This window comes from Channa argus, chromosome 12, assembly GCF_033026475.1.
Source record: "Channa argus isolate prfri chromosome 12, Channa argus male v1.0, whole genome shotgun sequence".
Taxonomy (NCBI): Eukaryota; Metazoa; Chordata; class Actinopteri; order Anabantiformes; family Channidae; genus Channa; species Channa argus.
The window spans coordinates 16,655,255-16,683,252 of NC_090208.1; the positions used below are offsets into that span (position 1 = coordinate 16,655,255).

At 39.2% G+C, this 27,998-nt stretch overlaps 2 protein-coding genes across 4 annotated transcripts; both read right to left on the reverse strand.

The window, feature by feature from the left end:
* Window positions 1–93: 93 nt before the first annotated feature.
* Window positions 94–16,032, reverse strand: prkd4 (protein kinase D4). 2 transcript variants are annotated; one of them, XM_067523393.1, is made up of 19 exons: window positions 15,164–16,032; window positions 14,388–14,563; window positions 12,543–12,681; window positions 9,951–10,082; window positions 9,658–9,812; window positions 9,264–9,459; window positions 6,965–7,048; window positions 6,216–6,375; window positions 5,688–5,811; window positions 5,380–5,457; window positions 4,795–4,978; window positions 4,524–4,549; window positions 4,363–4,435; window positions 3,395–3,501; window positions 3,139–3,300; window positions 2,630–2,728; window positions 2,278–2,545; window positions 1,718–1,803; window positions 94–1,121 (listed from the first exon to the last, which is right to left on the reverse strand). In XM_067523393.1, exons 2-19 carry the CDS (start codon window positions 14,550–14,552, stop codon window positions 957–959), a joined length of 2,403 nt encoding a protein of 800 aa, XP_067379494.1. In that variant the 5' UTR covers window positions 14,553–14,563; window positions 15,164–16,032; the 3' UTR covers window positions 94–956. The 2 variants fall into 2 exon arrangements, with proteins under 2 accessions (XP_067379494.1, XP_067379495.1); XM_067523394.1 differs by having other exon boundaries at window positions 984–1,121; window positions 1,706–1,803.
* A 1,410-nt stretch (window positions 16,033–17,442) lies between these two features.
* Window positions 17,443–27,971, reverse strand: klc2 (kinesin light chain 2). Of its 2 annotated transcripts, none has more exons than XM_067523395.1 (14): window positions 27,771–27,971; window positions 24,837–25,082; window positions 24,360–24,702; window positions 21,877–22,093; window positions 21,406–21,595; window positions 21,064–21,237; window positions 20,733–20,832; window positions 20,177–20,226; window positions 19,899–19,966; window positions 19,366–19,474; window positions 18,922–19,071; window positions 18,574–18,698; window positions 18,265–18,322; window positions 17,443–18,184 (listed from the first exon to the last, which is right to left on the reverse strand). In XM_067523395.1, exons 2-14 carry the CDS (start codon window positions 25,062–25,064, stop codon window positions 18,101–18,103), a joined length of 1,896 nt encoding a protein of 631 aa, XP_067379496.1. In that variant the 5' UTR covers window positions 25,065–25,082; window positions 27,771–27,971; the 3' UTR covers window positions 17,443–18,100. The 2 variants fall into 2 exon arrangements, with proteins under 2 accessions (XP_067379496.1, XP_067379497.1); XM_067523396.1 differs by lacking the exon at window positions 27,771–27,971 and adding an exon at window positions 27,211–27,367.
* Between the last annotated feature and the right edge of the window lie 27 nt (window positions 27,972–27,998).

Here is a 27,998-nt window from a genome sequence, read left to right on the forward strand (position 1 = left end):
TCTTTGTGAGACTGTCCTCTGATTCGTCCCTAATTAAATAGCTATCAGTAGCTGATAGCCTATTAACATTTCATTCAGCAGGAGCAAAGCCAGTCAAGTTCTACAATGTTACAAAGCCAGTCGAACACTGAAATTCTCACTGTTAAAATATAAATACCACAGCACTGTGAAACCAGAATATTAGCAAACATCAAATTCAACCTGAAGATCTTAAAAACGTAAGAAACTCAGGAACAAACAGAGGATGAATGAGAGCACCTAAACTTTGAAGCGCTGAATACTGCGATGAATACAGCAACTTAAGGCAAAGCACTGTGGGTAAATGCAGACAAAGAGTGGGCCATGGCTCGGAACGAAGACAGAAAGAAACTGATGTGGCCAGAAAGAACGATCCCACTCACACCTCTCTCCTCTCTGTCCAAAATGCATATCGGTGAAAGAAAAATATACACTGAGGGAGGACACAGACAGAGAAGGGTCAAGCAGTGAGAGACGACAGGGCATCAGGAAAGTTGTGGATAAAATAAAAAGTATCGATTCTGTACATGGGACCATAGCAGGCCTATGTCAGTGAGGAAGCAGATAGGGCTTTGGTCCCAGTTTAAATGACAGGTCAGCCATGGTTGCCAGTGTGAGTTGACTCGTCATAGTGATGATATTTTCTCTATCTGGGCTCCATTCTCCTCATCCCCTCATCCTCATCTCATTCTGTTATCATTGCTGATGCCACAAAATCTCACTTTCACAGAATTTAAAAACCACAACTTGGAATAAAAGGAAATTATATTAACAAAGAGTTTGTGTTTTTATTATTATTGGTGTTATCAGTTATTTAGAAGCTTTTTCTTGTGTACAAATAAAAATAATTGTGCTACATGTGCATAGCCGGTAACATGCAGATACTATTAAAACTCAAGCTCCAAAAACTGTCCCAAATTTACATCTCTGTGCTGAGGTCACGCATTTGCGTCTGTGCTCGGATCCCAGCAGAGGTGGGAAGGGAAGTCCAGGCCTTTTTCGTGGGCGTAGCGTTGCCAGCGCTCTTCGTCTTCTTTGTGTGTTAGATAGCTGCAACTCATCCTCTGCTCGAATTGCCTGAGGTCACACCACAGCTGAAAGTCCTGGAGGAGGAAGAAGAGAGGAAGGGGGTGAAACACTGGGTGCATCTACATTAAAAAATAATGCCTTGAAGGGTAACTATACTACTTCTTTATCCTATTTACCTTGTATTATAAATAGATGCATGAATACATGCATTTAAGTTCAGTGGAAATTTATGCCTTAATCGGTTTCTAAACCAAAGTAGGATTTTGCAACTCATCTAGTTGGTATACCCACTGAAATAATCCAGGAATAATATGTTAAAACATTTTAAGAATCTCTACTCAATGGGATGATGCACTAAAAATAACATATGGAACATAATCACGTGTAATGGGTTTGTTATAACTACATAAAAATGTAAGCGTTATATATTTAGTGTTTATCTTTCTTAATCAAAAGGGGGCCTAGTGGCTCAGTGGTAGAGGATTAGGTTTGGATGCAGAAGGCCGTGGTTGTGGCCCTGCTCAGCCACAAAGGGGTTTTCACCAAGGGTAAATTTGTCTCACTGGCTGAAAAAAGAAAGAGGTTCAGTAAATATAACTGCATTGCTAAAACAATGTGCTTGGGCTCTACTGTATCCCTAATAGCTGAGTGTACACACTCTTTATCTGACCTGCAGCCAGGGGTGCCCCAGTGTTTTGCCTACGCTGAACCGCCGCCTCACGGACACCTGCAGCAGGTTATTGATGAGACTCACAGCTGGAGAGAGAGACAGAGAGAGATAGAAACAGATTTATTGAACTTGTTTTAAAAAATGGCCCACTGGAGCCACACAGTGGCCAACAGGAGATGTGTTCACATATATTCCTCTAGAAAATCATGCTGTGCAGCCAAACACTGTTCAAAGCTATGAAATATTATCTTAAACTTTAGTTTTTTTTTAATTGAAAATTATTACATTTGTGACTACTTTGGTGAGAATTGTGTATACAATTTACTATTTTGAATATTTAAATGTTATTGAATGAGGGATTGAATGGTGGCGCTCTCTCGCTAAACATTTATTAACTGAAGAGCTGATACAGTATTTAAAAGTGTAGTACTATCAAGAATAAAACACTTTAAAAACTTTGCCTTATGATGCATTCAAGGCCAAGGATTTAGTTGCAGAAAAGCTTCAAAATCAGAAGGCATCCTCATTTTGAATGGACCAGAGGAAGGTTTGATCTTTACCCTCTAGTGAGATGGAGGCCCAGATTTGGCGAGGGTACATGAAGGCAGCGTTCGTGATCTGCTGCTTGATGTCCTCGTCCTCGTTGAAGGGGAATGTGCCACTTAGGCTCACATACATGATGACGCCCACAGACCACATGTCTAGAGAGCGGTTGTAGCCACTGCTGCTGATCACTTCAGGCGCCAGGTAGGCTGGTGTCCCAACTACCGAGCGACGGAACGACTTCTCCCCGATGATGCGTGCGAAGCCAAAGTCGCACAGCTTCACCTGCAATACAGATGCACAGTTAATTAAACAAAATGCTCTGACAACCTGCTTCTGCTGTAAATAAATACAGTGGTGAAATCCCACCTGAGGGAAAGGGTCTGGAGAGGCCAGAAGTACATTCTCAGGTTTCAGGTCACAGTGGGCGATATGTTTGAAGTGCAGATATCGCAAAGCCTCGAGAATCTGCAGCAGACACACACACACATACAGGGAACAAACATGGGTGTCATGTGACACATTATATACAGGGGGTGAATCCTAAACAGTTATTTCAATGGATGCCAATGAACAGCTTTAAAAACAAAAACTTTTGTGGTACTGTACATGTGTACATTATCTTAATTTTTGCTCAGTTTCTGTTACAATATTTGGATGAAATCTATAAAGAGAAACATGAAACTCTCTCTCTCTACCCAATGATGAAGAGAAAGAAAAATGTTCACGTGTTTGGTAAAAGGCACAATATAAACACATTTCATAGACCGAATACTTGTTTCAAAACTTTCTGGCATGTGAGCAAAGTCTAAAAGTGCATATTTCTATGAGCTGTGAGTAATTTACAGTAGCATGGTTAGACACTGGGATGTGTGTACCTGCGTGACCAGGAAGCGTGTGTTGCGTTCAGGGAGTCGGCCTTTCTCACTGGACAGAATCATCTCCAGCATGTCTCCATGGAGCTTCTCCATGACGACAAAGATGTGCTCGATTGTCTCGAACATCCCCTCCAACATAACCACACCGAGGTGGGACAAATTCTGGACAACACAGAAACACACATTCATTTATGATAAACTATCTTAGTACAAATACAGCACTTAGGCGAGTAAATCCTGAAAAACGCATCAGTACCTGCAAAATGGACACTTCATTTCTTAGCTGTCCCTGTTGTTTGTTGGGGAAGCGCGTCTTGTCGATGACTTTGATGGCAACTGGCCTACCTGACGTCCTGTGAGTACCTGAAAAATCACAAATGAGTTACTTACATAATATATGTATGTAACGCTATTTAACCATTAAAATGCCTCACTGAGATGAAAAAACGCTTTTCCAGCTCAGTGTTACTGCAGTTCTCTTTACCTAATACACAGGCCTCGGTTTCAGAATTAGTTAATTCAGAGCCAGTTGAGTCAGATGTTTACAGACATCAGCACAATTTCCCAATCATTTCCTGGTAGTTTGGTACTAATTATAGGTGAAAACAGAACTCAAATTGTTCCCATCTACAAATATAATTTGCTTTCTCGTAAGCCAACAGTTAAGCACACAGATCTGTAAGTACTTTCACAGACTTAGAATAGCTGCTCCAAAATCAGGCATTTGAGCACAAAAACCTCTGTGAACTACTAAAGAGACAGAGTAGATGTGTTCAGAGTATAGAGTGTCCACATTTAGGAAGGAATAAAACCATTTTTATATCCAGAACCTCAGTTTTAGAGTCTCAAAAACATTCAGGACAATATAAAATAATCCTAAACCGTTTTATTACTGGGTTACAAATCCTTTGTAATCAAAAGAGCCATAATGATGAAAGTTGTGTCTCTGTTCAAATACTACAGTACTTAACTGACCAAACTGTGTATGAAGAATGGAGCTTTCGAAAAGAGATTAACAATTCATATGTTCAATCTTGTGAAATGTAGGAAATTCCTGGTAAACACAACCAACAAAGCAAAAAGAGAAATATTAAAATACTTTGTTCTATTCTTCCCGACCATTAGTAAAAAATTCTGTTGATTTGTCTTAAATATACTTACAGTATACAGTTCACTGTTACCAACATTTTCACTAGTTAAACGATGATAATGTGGTCAGCTCACCTCTGTACACGACTCCAAACTGCCCTGAGCCCAACACGTCATTTGTAAAGATTTGATACACCGAGCTGATATCCTGAAACAAAAGCAGACACACTGAAGTACAATAAACATGTGTTCAGAAGTGTCAATCATAAAGTCAAACACACACAGCTAAGCCTTACCACACTGTCTCTGTTTGAATGCGTATCTGTAACCAGAACAGGAGAGATTCATTAAGATGGTGTTTCATAAAAAAAGGTTCTTACAGAAATAAACCTCCTAATTTATCATTTTACTGTGTAAAAATATTTTCTTATTTATTTTTTATTTATTATTTTCTGTATAAATTATTGAAAAAAATATGTTAAAAGATAATTTATGCTCAATAATAAGAGAATAACAATTGCATGTCACAGCTGTTTAAATAAATAGTTTCTCCGTGTCCTCCACTACCCTGCACGGGCATCAATGCCTGACGGATGGCCCTCTCCCACAACGGTCCTTCATCTCCAGCTACCACACAATACACCAGCGAGGCTGTCTCCACCTCAAATGAGTGGGGGGCATTGCCAGGCAACAAAGGCATGGACAGCTGGGTGGGGCCTCGGACCTGCAGCACCTCAGAGAGAGGGATCTCCTGTTCAAAGGTCAAAAAGTCAAAGTTAAGTACAAATACAAACAAAAATAGAACATAAATACACTTCTGATAATACTGCTGGACCTTTTAAGATCGTCATGGCCTCTCACTATTCCCTTACAATCTTTCTTTCCAACACATATTAGTTTAAACAATTGTAGATTGCATGACATAAACCACTGTCTTTAAATCTAAACCCTTAACCTTGTTGACCCTGAATTTCTATAACTTTTATGGAAATCATGTTGTTTAGTGGAATATACTGTACAACTGGTGGCAGATACACATAATTCTTGAGCGATTCTGGGTTGATTACAGGTGAGTTGTGTTGTATAAAAACGTATAAAGTCAAAGACATCAGTCCACCACTGTAGTGCTTGCTGCTCATTAAGAGCTCGTACTTTGTAGTACTTGGTGCTGTTCTCATTCTGGAACAGTGTGATAGTCTTCCAGTCTAAGATCCAGTAATGACGTTTCCTCTGGCAAAAAACAGACAGAAATGATTCATCAAATACTGTATGTGGAGAGTTAGAGCAATTTCAGCTAAACAAGGCCAACATTAATATGTTTGTGCACTATACTGGCATACAAATCATTAAGAGAATTAAGAATGTGTTGTTAAAGAGACTGTATCTCAGGAGATGTCCTGGTTGAATAAAGTTTTGATAAAAATTTAAAAATAGCCCAACCTGTGTTTATGTGTTCTTACCAATGTGTCAGTGTTGGTGTGATGCAGTAGCCACCCTTCTCTCAGGACACCACCAACTCTCCTCTTAGTATGATGCACCGACTGTACAAGCCTCATCAAAGGGATGTAGGTGCTGAAACATGGACTGATAAGGAAGAAAAGACAAAAAGAGGTGATTGAGTCAGAAGAAGTGAATAAAATTGTATCACGTTGGGATAAAAATGTATTTGTTTTCATTTCACTACATAGCAGTTGAATTCTGTGAAAGTACCTCCTGAATGCCTCCAGGTGGCAGTGTGTCACAACCACAACAGTGATCAAACAACAGTGTGTGTGTGTGTGTGTGTGTGTGTGTGTGTGTGTTGTGTGTGTGTGTGTATGTGCGGGTAACACATGGCAACAGCTGCAAGTTAAATTCAATTAAATGACACTGTCATGACATCATCACCAGACACCACGGTCACATTTCCGGTGAGAATATCCAGAATCATCAGAATAAATCAACAGTTCTCTGACCTCATTGGCTTTCACAGAAAAAAAAAAAAAGACCTCATCTGCTCTCGCAGCAGCACCTCTTCTTTGGTCTCAGCCACTGAGTGTCCTTCAGTGGACATCTCATCATCAGACATATCTAGTGTTGTCATATTGGTGAGGTCTGAATCATTGTCCTCGGGGTCTGGTGCACAGCTGTTACCGGCTGCTGTGGATTCTGGGAATATGACATCATAAGCAGAACTAAAAAATTAGGACTGTGACTAATCGTTGGTTACACATAATATTAATAATTAATCAAGTAATATAGTGAAAAAAAGGGAAAATGGTACATTTAGCTTGTTTAGTTTAACTAACATCCCCAAACTAAAAATATTTACTTTACAGTTAAATAAAACAGAGGAATTGAAATTGTGAAATAACTGTTGTTTCCATTGCTGAGACCTTTTTTCTCGCTCTCTTTTATTTAGTTTATTTTAAATGATGCATTAGCTGATAATAAGTAATAGTAAATAGTAATGTAGTAATAGTAATGCTGGCTTTACTTGCTTTTACAGACATTATTTAAAAAGCAGATATGAATAGAGAAATATAGTATATTGTAGTACTGCTCATCATCATCATTACAAATATGTTTCTGAGAATTGTCTTTTTTATCAAATATTCTTAAGGAGGGTGAATCAGGTTTGACTCATTATAGCATTATGAGAAACAACAGCGGGGGCCTTTTCAAAGAATTAGGATCTAAGCATATTACAAGCCCAGAATACTAAACAGAGACCAGACCTCCAGGGTCTGCTGCTCACCTTCCCCGTTGATGCCTCGCCTCTCTCCTGGACAGTCTCTGGGGACTAGTGGCTCACAGCGCCGATGGCAGTTAAACTTGCAGTCTGAGAGGATGAAGAGAGAATAGGTGGTACGTTCAAAGACTCACAGTAAAACAAAGATGCTGGTGTTACCTCATAAGAGGCCAATCAAGTAATAAGATCAATTCTCCTTACACAAGTGTTTAGATAACCAGCTGCCTGTATACAAAACTAATACTCATGCATTAGTGTCTTTGATTCTAAACTGGGTTTATGAACCTCTATTTCAAACATGACTCAACATAGTGAAGGTGTTGCTGGCACAAGTCATAGTCATGCCCGCTGTTCCTTCCTGGGAGATGGGTTGAATGCAGAAAACAAATTGTATATATGTGTAAGATGTATTAAAAAGCTTCTTAACTAACACACAATAGATTTTGAGCGTAAAAATGAAACATTTCTCTCATTTGTTGCCCAGGAAATAACTTGTTTATGGGCTGTTGCTAATTCAACTACATCTTTCATTAAAGTACTGTTTTTTCAGATAAAAAGCTCCAAGTTAAAAAAGAATATTTTGGCATTTTGAAAAATAGAGTTATTTCTTTTCTCTTGATTGTATATATTTATCTCACAAGGCTAGAAATTGGATTTTAAGTAACCACATCTGTCAACACGAGTTTAATTCGACACAGACACAGTTTTCATTCAGTTTGTCCTCATAAAAATAAAAAGCTGATGCGTGGAAGGGAAGAGGGGAGTGTGTCATTTTGTTTGCGGACACATTCCTCTTTCTTGGAAAGGATCATTATGGTTTAATTTTCAATGTGATATGTTTGGAAGAGATTGACCAATAAAGTTATGAGAATATATACATGTTATCTACCAAGAATAATTGATATTGGCACAATAATTTAATGAGAATTTAAAAAATATTTTATTCCAACTGGGCAAAAGTGTATTTATGTATCTGTACTTGCCTATATATTGTTTATTGTGTACTGTGTGAAAAACATTTTGAAATTCATTTTTTATGAGGCGCATTAGATATTTTTAATTGGAAACTCTTTAAATTTTGAATTTAAAATTTAGTCCAAATAATCAATTTTCTTATTCCTGCTACCTCTTACTTCATGCAAACAGTGGTGTATTTCTTTTTTCTTTTTAAATCTGTTTTTCTTTTTTAATGTTTTTATTACATTCTGTTAGTTTCCTGTTCAGGGGTTGATAGTTTATTTTGGTCTGATTTTGATGTTCATTATATTTACTTACATGATTTTTATACACCTGTTAAATAAACATTGTATCACCTGTGTGAATCATCAGACACACCCTTCGCCCCTTTGCCAACTTGAGACGATGACTTGCCAAACACAAACTACATGACCGGCATGGCAGATATCTATATGCTTGTGTAAGATTGGTTCAGTGTAATTATAAATGGTTTTCTTTTTCATATTTCATTCCGTTTAAATGTTTTTTACTATGTATTTTTAACTGACCTTGAAGCCACATGATTAAATAGTCTAATAATAAAGTTGTTCAACGGCAAGTGTTAACAGAAGGTTTATCATGTCAGAGGCTGCTGATGGAAATTTGTGTTCTTAAATGGAAAGAGGATATTCTGGCTCAGATCAGCCAAGAAGTAGACCAGAGGTGAACACACTAGTAAAACCACAACATTTTGTTTTCACAGTTTGATAAAAAATAGAACAAGACATACAGTAGCATGTGAATTATGGACTTTAGAATTACAGTTTCCTGTGTTTATGCTAAGCTAAGCAAAGCAGTGGTTACAATAGTTTCATAAAATACTAAGGTGATTTCTGTTCTTATTTAACTCAAAGTGAGTAAGCATCTCTCCCTAAAGTGTCATACTATTCCTTTAAAAAAATCTAATGTGAGCTGTGTCCTCTCTTATCTCAAGAAACACTTTAATAAGGATATTTAAACGTCATTGTTTTTAGATTATGTCAAACCTATCTTTGCATCCCTGAATAGTAATTTGTAGCAAAAATGCATCAGTCCACATTCAGCACATACCAACAGAAATATATACATTATATATGATATGCTAACATCAGCCACTATATACACCTGTACACAATTTGCTAAAAAAGAACACGGCTGTACTGACCTAACTACAACTACAGGCTTTATCAGTTCCAGATGTACAGTTCACCTGGAGAAAATGTTCTGTTCTTACTCAGCTTAACCATTTGAACACAAGTTTCTGTTTTAACTAGCAGTAAAGAGCGATCTAACTCATCCACAGGTTAGTAAAGTCCTACAGCCCTCTCACCTGAGCACTGTAAGCCCTGTCTGAAGAGCCCTTTGAGCAGCCGATAGCAGTACTGGCAGACAGTGGGTTTGGTGTAGCTGTGGATGTGGAAGGTATGAGGGACCTGAGGCCTGCTCCTGTCACCGTAACCAACACCCAGCCAGACCGGCGGTTCTGCCCAGGACGGTGGCCTGGATGAGGGCTTGGACAAGCTGATCTAATAAAAGAAAGACAGTAAAAGTCATCAGTTGTACAGATAATACAAAAACTTAAAAATCTCTCCTGTGTGTTTAAATATTAGTCAGAGGTTTATTCTAAGTCTGTGTGAACTGTGTGTTTTTGCATTGCAATATAAAAAAAACTTATAAATAAATGAAGTAAGACATTTAGATGTAAAAAGTACAAGTGTTCTTACCTCTTCCAAACTGCCTCCTGCTTGATTTGACAGGGAATGTGCACGGGGTCTTCGGGGAGGAAACAGAGAGAGGCTGGTGCTAACCTGTCGCCGCGATCGGCTGCAGTCATTGGGTAACTGGAAAGCACAACGTTTATGGAAGTCTAATCCACAACCTGACAAAAGGTACAGAAGACAGAAAGAAATTAATGCTAGTGAATTTTTCTGAAAACAAAAATTAAACTGCTTCATGAATCCATGCGCTAGAAAATGACACTATCAGGCTAAAAAATTAGGTGTGTGAGCCACTTTACCATCACATTTTAACCCCTGTCGAACGAGGCCCCACAGCATTTCTCCGCAGTGGTGACAGAAAGTGGGAGTCCGGTACGACTGGACCACCAGGGAGTGTGGACGAATCCTCATCTCAGAAACTGTGGCTGATCCTGAGATAGATCAAAACGAGAAGACATTACACTCCCTGCCAAAAGTATTGGAACAGTGAGGCCATTTCTTTATTTTTGCTGTAGACTGAAAACATTTGGGTTTGACATCAACAGATGAATATGAGAAAAAAGATTGAGACATTTCTGATACACAACTTAGAAGATAGCACCTTTTGTTTGAACACACCTATCTGTCATGTGGGCAAAAGTATTGGAACAGGTGTCTGACAGGTGTGTTTTTTTGCCCGGGTGTGTCCTATGACATTGATTATTCAAACAACTAATGGCACTGAATGTCGACGCTCAGTTTCAGATTTGGTTTTTCCTGTTCAAAACCGCACTAAAGGGTTATGAGGTGTAAACCAGCATGAAAACCTGCTGTCCATAGCTGTCTATGGCTGAAGAACAAGCAATTGAGAAGCTGAGAGAAGATGGGAAATAAATCAGAGCCATTGCACAGACATTGGCTACAACCAGCACAACCATTTGGAATGTCCTGAAGAAGAAACAAACCACTGGTGTACTAAGTAACAGACGTTGAATGAGTAAACCAAGAAAACAACAGCAGTTGACGACAAAAACATTGTGAGAGCTGTAAAGAAAGACCCTATAACAACTTTTATTGGCATCAGCAACATCAAGAGGCATCACAATCTACTGTTCAGAGGAGACTTAATGAACAAAAGTACAGAGGCTAAAACAGAAGATGCAAATCATTGATTAGACAGAAAAAAAGGAAGGCCAGGCCGGAATTTGCCGAAAAGTACAGAGATGAGCCAAAAGGGATGTGCTCATGATCCCAAACATCCAAACCCATCCATGAAACACAGTGGAGGTAATGCCATGGATTGGGCCTGCATGGATTCTTCTGGGATGGGCTCATTAATCTTCACTGATGATGTAACACATAATGGCAGCAGCAAAATGAACTCAGAAGTCTAGAGATGCATTTTGTCTGCCAATATAAAGAACATATAACATATAAGAACAGATGCAGCCAAACTGATTGGGAGATTCTTCATCATGTAGCAAGATAATGACTCAAAACACACTGCCAGAACAACATCAGGGACAAGAGGTGGCAGGTTTTAGACTGGCCAATTCAATCTCCAGACTTAAACCCTATATAGCTGAATTTTAGCTGCTAAAGAGGAGACTGAGGGGAGTAACCCCACAAAACAAATAACAACTAAAAGAGGCTGGAAAAGTGAGAGAGAAAAAAAAGGCCAACAAAAAGCAACAACAGAACATCGGGCAGGTATGTAGGACCAGTGGCTGCACACTGGAGAACACACAGCTTCAAACGCCGGGGACACATGCAGAAAGGGACAGAGAGAGGGAGACAGAGAAAGATAAAGACAACTATGGGAGGAAACACACAGAGTTAATGACATACAGTGGTGACAATTGTGGGTTGAGAGGAGAGGAGAGAGGGTCAAGAGGAGGAAAGGAGCTCAGTGCATTGGGGCGGTGGGTCCCCCAGTAGTCTAAGCCTATAGCAACATAACTATAACTAACTATAAGCTTTATCCGTTCCAATACTTGTGCTCACATGACAAATGGGTGGGTTCAAACAAAAGGTGCTCTCTTCTAAGTTGTGTATCCAAATGTAAACGCCTAGAAATAAAAGTTGAAATGTGATCTTTTGTCTCATATTCATCATTTGATGATTTCAGTCTACATCAAAAATAAAAGAATTGGCCTCACTGTTCCAATACTTTTGGAGGGGAGTGTATATATTACACCATATAATGAGGATGCACAGACCAAAAATACAGCAGCTGACTTGGTTGAAGAAATAATGCTATTTCACTTTTAAAAAAGGAACATGTTCTGCTGGAGTGACTAGATTAAATCAAAACTGTATTTTTCAAACCATTCGATAGAGAAAGTTACAGTCCATCCCAGCTCAACACAAGATCCACAACTGTCCTCTGATACTACATTATAGAATCCACCAATCAAAATAACCTTTAACAGAACAGAAGTACAAGGGTGTTGCTGTCCATGTGATGTTTACATGATATTTCTGCAGCAGATTTTTGCATAATTTAGCTGTCAGACTAAGCTTTATGGTCAGATTTAGTAGCTATGAAACCATAACAGGCGTAAAGAAAGAGCTGTAACTTCAAAGCCTTTGTGAATAGGAGTATCATGAAATGTTAACACAGTGTCAACACAGACCAAAAGTGCAAAGAAATTAATGATTCAGAGACAATTTTACCACATGACATTTGATTTGTAATGCATGTTATGTATTAAAGAGTTTCTTTCCACAAAGATCTGGTAACTATACTTTTTATATTATTACAATCAATTTATTTATTACAATCAAGTCCTTCACATAGAAATAAACTGTAAATGAGAGAAATAAATGTAAAATCCCACTAGATTACTGATAACTGATGGTAAATCAGAATCCCTCCTAGCAGATTAAAGTTCAACTTCTTGACCTCTGACCTGCGATAACAACCTCGATGAGATCCCCATCTTGCAGCTCGTCTTGGTCTGTCAGGCGGTGCAGCCGCTGCTCAGTGGTGGGCTGATGTCTGAAAAGTAGAATCTTCTCCCCAACGCCCACCAAGCTGCAGTCTGGAGCCTGAACACAGAGAGAGTCTGTTAGTTATATAACATGGCAGAGATAAACTGATTAAAAAATACAAATAAAAGCATGAGTTGCTGCAGTAAGTTGAGTGTGCGTTAGTTCCAGAAAGTTAAACTAAAAACATATCGTCTGAATGTAGTTAGTCGTAAAATATGCCATATCATTATTTATTCACATATTAATGGCCTGGAAATGAAAAATTATCAAAACTGTTAAAGGTGTTGGTTTGCATCCTGGCTGGAAATATTGGGAGTTGTAAGCTGGAACGTCAACCTGGAGAAAAGGCCAACATTCAGAGAAACAGAAAGATAAAGAGAATTCAGAGAAATCTAATTATTCTGTAAAGCTACTACCAACATGACCTAGTTACACTTGTGACAAAAACAGAAATGGGTCTTACAGATAAGACATTGAACGAGATACAATCTGAAATAACGAAAATGAACATGGTGAAAATATAATCACCAATCTGTCAGCCACTATTTCTTTTTACATCTCCAAACATACAGGCCCCTTTATATAATGCAGCATGTCTGAACAGTTCTGAAGATACTGTAGTTGATGTGCTGCATGTAAAGCTGTGGTTTAAAACATTATGTGTCTTTTTTCATAAGAAGTGAGTTTGGGGAGAGGAATTGTGAGAAGAAGAATCACTACTTTGTTCAACCTGCAGGATAATCAGGTGAGTTTGTGAATGTATGAGTGGTTTTAGTAAAATGAAAGTAAAAGTATTCTACATGTATACATGTTTAATGGGACAGAGAAACTAAAAACAAAAAAGTGACAAATACAGTATTTACAGTATGTTACATATTTGTAATTGGATGCTAATACTGTCTCACAGACATACGCGCACACACACTCTTCAGACTGAGATGACCTGCTGCCTGGAGACATGAGAAATGATCAAAGGCAAAGGGAGTGATGCATTCGAGCGAGGCAGACCTTGTGCGTTTGAAACAGAAGGGGAGAGGCTGTGGTTGGAAACTTTTTTTGTGCTGCTGCCGACCACACAGTCCCTGTTAGAGGTAGTGTGAAGACCAGACCAGCTTACTCAGAGATGCACAAGCACCTGCATTTCATGAACATGTTTCTTTAACCTCACGTAGAGCTTCGGTTTAACTTTAAAACCACTACGGATGAATATACAGTTTGCTTATGCCATTTAATTTGGCAAATGAATAAGAGGCAGGTTAAAAAAATGTGTGTAATGAGGATACGCTACAGAAGAAACCACTACAAGATCCTAGATCAGTCAACAATGCAAAAACACTTGGTTTCTTAAAAACCACACTTGACACAGTAGCCTACTCAATCCTCCGACATGCATATGGTGACCTTTTCAAAGTCCACTTCCTGAAAAACATCCACTTAATATTTTCCAGGTGGGACTGTGTAAAGGGTAAAAGCATGCAGTGCTTGAACCATACACATTGTAATCACTAGCAAAACACTGCTTCGGTTGTAACTAGCAATAGATTGCTTTGTTCCCTCAGGTATCAGGTAGAATAGGCTGATTTTATGGCCACCAATCTGTAGCTCCAAGACAAGTCTGAAGAGAAGTCGATTACAGTAGGTGTGACTAGGTAAAGCTGCTCCTCAGCCAGAGAACCTTCCACAGCCAGTGTTATACCCCCACGATGCTTCAGAACCTGAGCATGAATTCAGAAATGAGGTCACCTTTGTGATGTTTTGATTACCTTGCGCTCTATGATCTCAGCAGCCAGCCTCTTGGCATGGCGGTAGCTCAGGTTGCCAGCAGAGACTCGAACCACCTCCCTGAACAGGCCGAGCTGGAGCTGGACCAGAGCTGGTGCCTTGAGACTTTTGGGACTAGTGGGACTGGAGGGAGGTGCTGCATACATGGAGAGAGAGTCTGTAGGGAAAGATTACAGAAACAATGAGATAAAAAGCTTTATGATAAATAGATTTTAGTTTGTGTTTTTGATTAAAAAAAATAGGAGCGTTGTTTTAGACACATATTTAACACTGATATGTTTGTTAGCAGGGGTTTGCTGTAGAGAAGTTGGTGTTTCTGGTCAAGACACTGAACCCCCAAGTTGCACCTGGTGTGTGCTACCTACCTGTAAGTCGCCGTGGATTAAAGTGTCTGCTAAATGACTCATTGTCATTTTTGGAAATTGTGACAGATGAACAAGATGGTATGTCACTGATACAGTCACTTACAAACTTCTGTAATGAGTTTAGTTATTATTACTGGTGCAATTCACCATGATACATTCAATGTACTGTAGAAACTTTGTCTTAAAAATAAAAGTACATATGAAACATTTTCTATAAACACTAAAACAATTACAGGACTCAAATTAAAACAGTGCTGTGGTCCGGATATTACTAAACGATATAAACAGTCATATCTGATCAGTGTTTTTTTTTTTTTTTAAATTTCCTGTTACCAAAATAAAAACAATCACTAACATTACAGTACACTTGCCTACTGTGCATATTATCTTACTTTGTGTTCCAGGTTCATTCAGGCTCCAGTATTTCACCTCAGGTTTGAAGAATTGTATCTAGACGATGTGACAGCTGATCGGACCATCAACGTGTTGCCAGTTACTCACATGAACTCTGGTGGGTCTGGTTTCCTTTGTGTGGGGCTTCGCTGTCAATGAGACAGGAAGTTGCAGACTCACCACTGTGAAGGCTGCGATGGCGCAGCGTATGGTTAACACCCCAGTCCGAGCTGTGAAAACACACACACTTAAAACATTGGCAGGATTGGGTTTGACAATTGCAAAGACACTTAATCATTTCTGACACCTGTTTTATAGATAGAAATGTACGAAACACATGCATTTGAAAAGTGGAATTTCTTTTTATTGAACCTTTGATAAAATACACATTAGGCTGACTCCTTCACAATAAGATCCTTCATTTCATATACAATAATTGAATACCCACAATGACCAAAACTTTATATTACCAACATTAACCATCCACAGATCTGAGCTCCACAAGAATTCATCAAAAAAACAAAGTTCTGATTTAGTCTCCAGTAACAGATTTGAGACAAGTGTTTACAACTGTATCTGTAGTGTAATCATAAATGATTATTATTAATATTTTGGTATTATGATGTATATAGTTTAAAAGCGCAAGTTTTTAGGCAACCAACTACAAATTAGTGTTCCACTAACTTTGTACACAACTACATGGTGTTTAGATTGTGTGCAATTACCCATTATTATTAGGTGAGAACGTGACATACGGTATACATACACATAAAGGGCAAACACAGATAATTCTTTACATTATTTGCTGCAAACAACACAACAACAATTTTCCTAGATCCTCTTTCAAAGCACATTTCATTATTAAACGGCAACTTTATCCTGCTTTAACACTTACATTATGCTTCCTTTCCTTCATGCTTCAGATGTCACAATCAATATCCTCGAGTGCTTTGCACCTTCAGCACAATGAGAAGCTGACAGGATAATCACCACTTGTGTGACTTTAAGATGGGCGACTTCAGTGGATTTTGGCACATAGCGATGGTGTGGCTGCACCAACGTTGACAAAACGACTTTATGACAAACCTGCATCTTTCTATATTTGAAATACCTCAGAATGTCTCTAATATGCCCTTTTGATTGTGATGTGGGAAAAAAAGGTTTAAAAAGGTTAAAAAGCATTTTCTTGACGATCTGATCATATATACAATACATTCTGTAGATAGTTCTCTTGGCATTGATCTTATTTTGGTGCAAGATTCTCTGAACAGCACAACACGCCAAAAAAGGTCACCAGGCCCCACAATCAACATAAAATCCAACATTCAATGAAAGTTTAGTACCTTCAACATAAAAGCTCAGAGCCAAAGGAGGAAAACACTTTAACACAAAAAAATACATTAAGGATGGATGATCAGTCAGATTTCTAGGAGTGTTTGAATATGAATTCCCTCGATGTCAGCATTAAAAACATAGCAATGAAGATTGTTTTGTACAGATTGATACAGGATTAGAAAAAGTAATCAAAGGGAAAAAACTCACAAGAGGAATCACATGACTGCTTATACAATCAGCTACAAGTAATTAAGATAGCATTAAAGAAGGTCTGATTATGCCTTCAATATATTTTTAATGATTGTAAACATAAAATGTTTTTTTTTTCTTTAAATTTTGTTTGTGATTGTAGCTGGCTGGCAACATGCTGGAAGTTTTTCTTAAGACGAGCAAAAACTAACAAAAACAAAAAACAAAGCACACACAAAACACAGCAGTGAATGGCATCTGATAGCAATTGCAGTGCTCGATTTAGGATTTACCATGTAAACTATATTTAGGAAGAAATAACGGACGTTTATTAGTAGATTTCCTTACAAATTAACTTCCCAGCTCCTATTTATTTTGGTTACTGCAAGATCAACCAAAAAGAAAACAACAAAAAAATAAAGTCATTTAAAAAATAAATTCTTCAAGCCTGATCAGTAGAAGATCCTATGGAAAAAAACATATACAGTACTGGGATGTTCATGGTGCTTTATAACTTTTCAGACTAAAGCCTTGATAGTCTGGTGCATTACTTCATTTGTCAGCAAATTTCAGGGATTGAGGTACTTCATTTCTCATCATTCATATCATTTAAGTTCCTCAGTACGATATTTTCTTTCCATCTTTCATTCCTCCCTCTTTTTGCTCAATATAATTTTTTTTCCCAACTGAGACCTTCTTTAGCCCAACAAAGTGTAAACAAAAAAAACAAAAAACAAAATTGTTTTGCACTATGTACAAAGAATGAAATATTTAATAATTTAAAACAATATATACATAAAAAAACAAGGCAAAAAGTGAGGTTGAAATGGTTAGTGCTATTGTTTTCAGTAAATCTCCAGAGATTGGTTTTATCCTCATTTTAGTGTAAAAATCTAATCTGACTGCACCAGTTTTACCATCTGAAACACGAATTTGAAGGGTGGTTAGAATCAGCTTATACTTCATGCTACTTGTGAAACATACACAGTGCAAAGCCTCTCTGTGAAGAGAAACTAGAGTATGTTTAGCTAACAAAAGATTGAGTGTCTGAACATGAGAGGAAATACACTCATGACCATGTGGAGTTGATGCTTTGCTACAGTGCTAAGAGTCAAAAACACACGGCGTTCGGATACAGACATTCCACCTTCTAGTAAGCAGCATGCTGTTAAATGTATCTAAATATTTTCTTTTCTGATCGATGGCAGCGGTTTGTACAGCAATGCAGCAGTGACTGTGTCCTATAAGATGATATTTAGTGACATAATGCTTTATCGATTGTTCTTCAAAAATATGCTGCAGGTGCAAGTGTCTGATGTCTTTGAGCTTTAGGTGTGTTTGTTTGACCAAACCAAGCTGCAAACAGCCTCTCCTCATCGGGCCGCTCTGTGTCTCCGACTCCCACCCTCACTCTAGCCAATCAGGGAGCTGCGTCTGGAGAGGTCCACGTTGCTAGCACTAAGTCCCCTGCAGTCTGACAGTCCAGAGTTGGCATCCTAACAAAATAGCAAAAATGAAATTTCAATATATTGTGTGTGTGTTTGAGATATTAAAAAAATGTTTTCCATGACTTTACCTGTGTGGTCTCCTCTGTACCCTTGTTGAGGAAGTTGAGTGAGCTTGCTCGCTTCATTCTGAGCAGAAAAGCACAATCATACTATGATCAAACTATAAATGGATCAACTTGTAAGGATTCTTTTACTTAAAAAAATAAATAATAATAAAATCCCAATTGTCACTAGATTAACCTAAAGGTATTCTGAGTTTCAAGAGCTTTCATCTACAGTACATCTTGTTAACAATAGCATCATTAGTTGCAGCTCAGCACCTAACTCCTGCATTATCACAACATCAGGTAAGACTTAAACACAGACAAAAAGCTAACCCTGGGTTGCGTGGCTCTTGAGGTCCACTTCCTTGCAGCTTCTTCACCAACATCTCGCTGCTCCTTATCAGGGCATCACGAAATTTGCCAAAGGACCCACTGCGACGCAGAGACCCGTTCCCATCCTGAAGAAAAAACGTCCTACTGAAAACACTCAACATGAAAGTCCCTGTTAAGACTCAGCAGAGTAGAGAGACAGAACTTCTGTCTGGAGCTTTTGGTTTAATTATGGCTAAGACTTAAGGAGCCATATTAAAGGGCATTAATAGAACTACCACAGGTGTATGTGCAAGGTTTTGTTTTCCTCACGTGATTATTATTTAAATGAATTCATATCGATATACAGACCCCATTCCACTCAGCAGAGTCTTCGCCCTCATTGTCCCCCCGCTGTTTGCCAGGTCCGTTGATTCCATCCCTGCTGTGTCTGTCACTTCCTCCTGCTGCCCCATCCTTTAGCAGCTCCACCACCTTACTCTGGTTAATAGCATCAATACCCTAAGAGAATTAGAGACAAACAATATGAACAAAGTAAAGATTGACAGTAAACAAGAAGAAAAAAATGGCTTTTTTCAAAATAGCTTAGATTGGATGATTAGTGTATGATGTTAACGTGTGTACACACTTCGCTTCCTCACTGAACTTTAAATTAGTTTATGGGCTAATAAATTAGAGCTGGAATGTCTGTGGACTACTTAGACTTGCTACCTGGGAAAAAACATTGAAAAGAATCAACTAATCTAACAGCAGTAATTCAAGCAGACACACAGTAACGGAGAGTTTTTGTGGCACCTGTTTACGTGATTTACTGGCGCACTCCTCCAGTGTTTCTGCTGCCTCCAGTTTGCCCTGGCGACGGTACAAGGCTCCCAAGCTTTTAAGGGTAGTGTTCACTGTAGGGCTACAAAAAGATTTCAAACAGCACTACTCAATACAGCACATAGTCTAGCTAAAGCCTTAACCAGTTTTAAAATAATATGTTGAACATGTTTTTTTCCCCAATTGGACATCAGTGAACAGTTCTCAAAACCAAATACTGTAAAAGTGAGAACAAACAATGCAATGTTGTTCTGTCATTAAACTGACACCATATTATTATTTTTTTATGGAATACAAGGTCATTCTGGACACTTACAGGCTTGAACTCTGTAATTCAGAACACAAAACACTGCCTTATACTTGGCTAGTGTAAATTTGTTCTGGTCCGTTTATAGCATATAAACATCCAAACATAATTTTTTTGCAAAACCTTTGACAATTAGCAGTTTCATTAAAACTTTACTCCCCTGCTTCTATATTTTAGTGATCTAAATTATCTGACTCACCTGTCCACCTTGCACGCCTTATACCAGCTCCCATACTCTACACATGGGCCTGAGTCCTTTCGCTTGCCCTGAGATTTATAGAGGATCATTTAAGAAGGACAGGGTGATAAAAAGAGGCAGAAAGCAGAATAAATAAATTTGGTCTTTAAGCAGCTATTTAAAAATGTCCCTGTTTTAATTTATGCAGTATGCTGTTCTCATTACAGTTATGTTGCTCTCCATAAAGGAATGTGTGTAGACAATATCATACTAAATAAATGTCAACCTAAACAACTGACCTTGCTCTCCTCCCGTTCCTCTGCATGCATCCAGATTGGTTTGTTGTCATCTGCAAATTGAGGACAAATCAGAGATCTTTTAAATGCTATTTTGGTATACAGCAATAACATCCATGCCATCAAATGAGTAACATAATAAATGACTCAGACTGGACTGAGGCGTCTCTGTCCTTTTAGACACAAGTGGTTTCAATAAGCATCCCCGCTTCACACCCAAGGTAATTCCAAATTCCAACCAAGGTGCTCTCTCACACATGACATGTGAGCACATATAGGTTTGGTAGGCTTAGGTTCGATAAGAGCGAAACACCAACGATAATTAATACCAAAAAAAAATCGTCTGAACTGCTGAGAAAACATAAGGCAGAAGGAGGCCGAGCTCAGATCAAAACACGAATTTCAAAAACACAGCAACTGTCAAAGTCATAGCTTCAGTGATAAAGAGCATACTGCAGATTTGGACTGTGCTGCAGTGCTCCTGTGCACAGTTGAGCCACGCTAGGTGACTCTGCGGCCAGAGGTGTGACTCAGCAGTCTGACTGGTGGCTCGACTTACTGTTGACAGATCCAAATTCCTTCTCATGTGCCCTGGTCAGAATCTCTTTGTACAGAGCCTCTGCATCTTTGAACTTCCCTTGCTTCAGGTAGCACGTAGCCTTTGGAGAAGCATAGACAACCAATAATTCAAGTGTCTAAACTTTTGCATTTATATAAACCTAAAAATCTAAGAATCACAGAATGAGTAAAAAAACTAGAGTAGTAAATATTTAAATATTAAATATTTAAATATTTTTTATTGGGCTATGACTGGTATATTTTAAAATGTCTTTGTTCACTTTTAATATACTTAATAAACAGTATCAAGTGTCCAATTCAAAAGTCCCCACCAGATTATTTTTGGTCTTGGCCACGTTGGGGTCGTCAGCTCCTAATTTGGACTCGTAGATCTCCAGGGCTCGTCTGTAGTAGTACTCCACCTCATCGTACTTGCCCTGGTTCTGACACAGCAGGGCTAAGTTGTTCAGCTGCTTTGCTACATCTGGGTGGTACCTCCCCAGCACCTGGAGTTTAAAGTGACATACATTTATGCCGATACATGGACATGTTTGCAGGAGAAATCATTTTAGTTGACGTGTTCAATTAATCTTTGTTTGGCTAATGTTTAAACAAAGAACTTCTGCTTTCTACAATTACATTTACATAGAGTGGACAGTGGTGTTCATTTTCACCTTCTCTCTGATCTCCAGTGCTCTTTTGCAGAGGGGTTCAGCCTCCTTGTACTTGCCCCTCTTGCCATAGAGCACAGCCAGGTTGTTAAGAGTGGCAGCCACAGCCGGGTGATCCTTCCCCAGTGTCTTTTCTCTGATGGCCAAAGCATCATTCAGGAGATGGGCTGCTTCTTTATATTTGTTCTGGTCCCTGGATGAGCCAGAACAACAGCACTTTGTTAAAAATCTGACCATTTTAATTATTAGCAATATCCCTATGCTGATACCAGTACTGAGCACTGGGTGTGATCATACCGTTTTTTTCGAGATTATTTTAATATGTTAAATATTTACGACCAACATGAACAACCAAGGGAGATCTACCTTAACCACAGTTTTACATGACATTTGCTTTGTTTACAAAGTTATTTTACCTCCATATTCCTCTGTTGACTGTTGTCAATTATATGTTAATATCAATATAAAGTTTACCTGTACACCAAGGCGAGGATGTTGAGCATTGTGGCTACATCTGGGTGGTCGTGTCCAGATGTCTTCTCCAAGTCTTCCAAAGCTTGTTTACAGAGCGGCACAGCCACCTCATATCTTCCCTGGGAGGCGTACTGGATCACCAAGTTGTGCAGCGTCCTGAGGCGAGCTGGGATCTCGTAGCCTCCCTGTTGAGCTGCCACCTCTCCACTGGGCTGTGCTGCAAGACAGATACAAGGTAGCAGTGTAAAAACTAAAACTTTGGTCAATGCTTATTTTCCTCCACCTGCTCCCTGCTCTCACTTCAAATCACAATGTCATCTGCAAACATCATAGTCCATGGAGATTCCTGTCTAACCTCATCTGTCAGCCTGTCCGTCACCAGATCAAACAAGAAGGGGCTCAGAGCCAATCCTTGATGCAGACCCACCTCCACCTTGAACTCCTCTGTCACACCTACAGCACAACTCACCACGGTCTTACAGCTCTCATACATGTCCTGCTCCACTCTAACATACTTCTCTGCCACTCCAGACGTCCTCATACAATACCACAGCTCCTCTCTCGGCACCCTGTCATACGCTATCTCTAAATCTATGAAGACACAATGCAGCTCCCTATGACCTTCTCTGTACTTCTCCATCAGCATCTTCAAAGCAAATACTGCATCTGTTGGACTCTTTCTAGGCATGAAACCATATTTCTGCTCACAAATGTTCACCTCTGCCCTTAGCCGAGCTTCCACTACTCTTTCCCACAACTTCATTGTTTGGCTCATCAACTTTATTCCTCTGTAGTTGCCACAGCTCTGCACATCTCCCTTGTTCTTAAAAAATGGCACCAGTACACTTCTCCTCCAGTCCTTTGGCATCCTCTCACTCTCCAAGATCTTGTTAAACAAACTAGTCAGAAACTCTACTGCCACCTCTCCTAGACACTTCCATACCTCCACAGGTATGTCATCAGGACCAACTGCCTTTCCACTCCTCCTCCTCTTCAACGCCCTCCTCATTTCACTCTTACTAATCTCTGCTACTTCCTGCTCCACACCAGTCCCCTCTTCTACTCTTTGTTCTCTTTCATTTTCCTCATTCATCAACTCTTCAAAGTTCTCCTTCCATCTTCCCATCACACTCCTGGCACCTTACAATCCTTATCTTTAGTCACCCTAACCTTTCCATCTCTCTCTCTGCCTCGCCACCATGTACAAATCCACCTCTCCCTCTTTAGTGTCCAACCTAGCATACAAGTCCTCATATGCTCTTTGTTTGGCCTTTGCCACCTCTACCTTCACCTTATGCTGCATCTCCCTGTACTCCTGTCTACTCTCTTCAGTCCTCTCAGTGTCCCACTTCTTCTTAGCTAACGTCTTTCCATGTATACACTCCTTAACTTCATCATTCCACCACCAAGTCTCCTTCTCTGCTCTATATAATTTATATTGGCACTACTTTATTTATTACAGAACTACATAACCTGTCATTAATAACCAACTTTAACCAGTCCCCAACAGAAACAGCAATACTTATCTAAAGAGTGGTAATAAGTATGTAAAGAAAGAAACACAAAATTTTGTAAATTTTCCTTGACTCAGATATACAAATTGAGCTTAGTTTTGTGATAGGGACAAAAAACTAACAAAAGATCAAATAATAAAAAAATATTTTTGCCCAAAGAGAAGACCCAGGACCCAGAGATGATCAGTTTACCTCATATGTTTAGAAGTTAAGGATGTGTAGACACTGCCATTAAAAAGTGAACATAAAAAGATGAAACTTCAGGAGTATTTAAGAGGTTTTATGCATCAATAGAGGAGAACAAAAAGAAAAGTGCTGCAGCTCTAAAGTTGGAATAATAGAATGTAGAGCTGAAAAATATATACTCTATAATGTGCTGTATAAGTAACTGGTTTTCAATTGCTTTACAAAAATCCCTTTAAAGGCCTGCACTTCTGTTTAGACAGTGTGAATCTCCTTTCTAAATATAATGGTTGAACTATATGTCTACCCATTATGCAAAAAATAGCTTGTGTCAAAACTAGAAACCAACTTGTGCCTCAGTGTATCTACGGTACTAATTTGATTAGTATTTCATTAGTTATTAACATTTCTCAAGCAAAAAACCAAGGCTCTGGGAAACTCATTAATGCTCTGTTCTTATTAATGCTCTGTTCTTACAAATGTTGGGGACCTTTAATTCATCTGGACAATAACTTACAACTTACTAAATGATCATGAACAACAATATTTGCAGCTATACTATAATCGGAAACATCTAAACACAACCACACAAAGATATGTTTGTATTTCTTTTTACACAGTTTCTGGCAAAATGTTCTCAATTCACCAACAGGTCCTAACTTGGATAGGAAAAAACGCCCTTTGGCTCCAACTACGTACTGTATCAAATACCTGTGCCTGCTTGCCACACACACTTTACATGTCTTGGCTGATGGGTGTATAATGTCTAATCACTACTGTTCATACCTGGTCCCTGGTCATCATCATTAGGGAACAAGTCATCCAGACTGTCCTTTGAGGTGTCTACTGCACCGCTTCCACCACCACTGCTGCCACCAGAGCTCTGGTTTTTGTCTTCTGAGGGTGACACATCATCATCAAATTTCTTGATCTGATTCATGAACTCCAGGTGCTTCTTCTCCTCCTCCAGCTGGGCAACACTTTGCTCACTGCGCTGCAGCTTTTGCTGTGTTCCTGCAAGCTCGTCCCGCAACCACTGGTTCTCCTGACAGAGTCGACGCACCTGAGCACGCAGCTTCTGCTTTTCTGACTCCACAGCGCTGAGGTGGCTGGACAGGGCGATGATTACCTAGACAAAAAAAAAAAAGTTTTATTTTGGTTAGCTGAGGTAGGCAGACTTTTACCAGCTGAAAAACATGACATTTATTTACAACAAAATTAGTACTTAATTGTTCATTAACTTAAAAAGATGGATTTAGTCACCTGTGCCTCTCCCAGGCCAAGCTCAATGGCCTCCAGACTCTTGCGGAGCAGCCCAGACTTTTCTTGTGCAACAGGTGGCTGGGTGCAGTCAAGTAGTGAGTTGAGGATCTGGGTGTGTTCGCCACGCAGCGTCTCCAGGCCCTGCATGACGGCCTTTGTGTTGAGGACAATCTCATCCTGGCTTAGTCGCTCTAGGGGTTCTTCGCGTGGATACACCATGGTTGACATTGCCCAATTTCATACACACTGTGATGAAAAGGAAAGAAAATACCACAATGTTAAGAAAGGTGAAACTGGTTTGTTCAGCAAGAGGCTGGGTGTTCTTTCTGCTGACAGCTGTTGAGTGCTACCACATCTTTTATCTGTTGGTCACTAATGTCATCCAGAGGTGGGTGAGAAAAGAAAAAAATAGATAAATGCCAGATGAATGAACAGTAGACAATACAAAATATAATGGGAGGAAATAAGACATACTGGCTCAGAAAAATGTCAAAAAGGAAGAAAAAATTATTTATTGTCACAAGTTTCCTTATAACAGTAAAAATGAGAGACAGGCCTGTCAAAGGTGATCAGTGAGTTACACTAAATTTAAAGGTCTCTGGGGAAACCGTGATACATTATTTGCCTGTGTACATTTTTTCATGGGCAGGACCATTTATCTACCAGGTCTCACATAATGAAAAACCATGCTCATTTAAGTAGAGTTTTTTTGTTTTTTTGCTTTGTCCTTTGGGCTTATCCCGTGAGTTCAGGGTCGCCACAGAGGATCATTGTCTACATGTTGATTTGCCACAGTTTTTATGCCGGATGTCCTTCCTAACACAAACCGCCCTAATTTCTACCTTGGACTTGGAACGGCGCACCTGGGGAATGGGCTGTTAGGGGTTCAGTGTCTTGCCCAGACACACTCTGACATAGAGCCGGGTACGGGGATCGAACCACTGAACCTGTGGTCCATGGACGACTGCCTTTACCAAATGAGGTAAATTTAAATACAGTATGTGGTAGAAACAGAAAAAAAAAACAACCCGGAAATAAGACTTAATGAAGAACAAACATTTGAAAACATTAACAGGAGAATGGAGTGAAAGTTCAATACATATTTACTGTTTAACAACACATTTAAATGCCAGTAAATATGGATTAAAAGAGATATTAAAAATAATGCAACAAGAGAATTTCTAAAGTGTTCTGGTGTAAAGCACTTTCTTTCAGATCTCCAATGTCTATATCATTCTTTAAAAATTAAAAGAGGTCAAGAGCTAAACAATAGTTGTCAATGTCACTATTGAACACCCTTCAGAAAGTGTTAAACTTGATGGAATGTGTGTGTGTTAGCAGAATGCTTGTTAGAATACGGCAATACCAAGATTACCGCAAGAGGACAACCTTTGACCTAGAAACTGGCAAAGCAGCAACTAGTGACCAGATTTTATGTCACCACAAATAAACTTTTAAATATCACTATTTTAATGGCCTACAAAACGGCCTGTGCACTGAACTGTAGGGGGAGTCTGGCACAGCAACTAGACATGTTTTTGTCTAAGTGTCTAAATACTGACAGTGAACTGCACACGAACTCCTTACAGATGCAGAACAGAGAAGCTAACTGGGCGATTTCATGACTTTTACCTTTTCCTGACCCTGGATAGAGGAGCACCAGTCTCTCCCCTTCCGCCCCCCTCCCACACCCGGCTCTCCGTTTCTGTCTGGCTCTCTCACTCACCCATCCTCTCCCCCTCCCATTCGCCTCAAACACTGACTGCAATGCACCAACATTCACATTTCTCTTCAAGTTCACCGCTTCCCAACGCAAAGAGAGAGGCTTTGAAGCGTCAAAAAGAGACATCCAGACGTTAATGTCAGCATATATTCATGCATCTTCAAGTGGCTTCATTTAAGATGCAAATAAATAAATAAATGAAGGGATGGTCGAGGCCTGTGCCCGGCAGAGGAAGCAACGTGTGGCTCGGCAGCAGATCAACCAAGGTGACCGACAATGGAGACTAGTGTTCAAAATGGACAATGCTACAACAAAAAATGACTGACATACCTGAAATGTCAGGATCCGAAATCCGAATGTGTTTGTAAACAGAGCAGGCCCAAGCTCAAAGTGTTACACAATACGCAATAATTATCAGATATACACTATTTATAATATACACAGGTAAGAATTTTATAAAAATTATGTAAAATGGAGGTACTTCTTAAGCAGCAACATTGGGTAACGCAAAAGGGACATTTAAGGTCCTCGACAATGATGTAACGTTTGCCATAGATAAACCGACAAAATTACGACGTTTAAAATACATATATTCATACCCATATGTATATATATATACATAAATATATTTAATATTCATCCGGATTTTACCTTCATCGAAGACAAGTGCGATGCTTTCCTTAAACAAAGCAGTAGGATGATGTTATGATGCTCTAAAGAGACCTGCGACAAGTACGCTAACAGAAAGCAAACTGCTTCCGGTAGTCATTTCCAAAATAAAGACTAGATGTTGGATAAAGCGACGCAAAGTTGAGTTATATCCGCTCTCAAACACCGAATATCAGTAACTTACTGTACTCTAATATGTAAACAGGTCAATTTTTTTCCCAAAAAGGCGATTCAGGAGAGCAGTGGAAAATCAAAAGGCTGTAATTAACGCTACGCTCTTTATTAGACTGACGTTAGCTTTACTTTGAAGGGAGCCGGCCGCTTGAAACCAACGTTAAATGACCTGCCCCTGTTCATTTAAGCTTCTCGCGTTATTTGGCCAAGAAAAGACGAACTAAAAATAGCTCACACACCACTGAGTTTAGTTTAATGCGATTATAATCACAGTTGAAATCTGTAATTTAGCTAAAAGCTACACTGGCGGGCTAACGTCACTGGCAAAGTTAACGCTATCGTCACCTTCTCATTCATCTTAAACTTACCCCGACTGCCACTGGAGGAAAACGGGAATGCTTCTAATCGTCCGGGGTTGGGCGTTACTGACTGGACATCCTCACAAAACACTTATTCAGTGTATAAAAAGCGGTGTTGTGCATGTGCATCTATTGTCGGTAGCTGTAAGACGAAAATGGCTGTTCTCCCAGAATCCACATCCAAAGATCAAGTACAAATCCAAGATGATTCACGTGTACCGTTTTGCACAAGCAGCG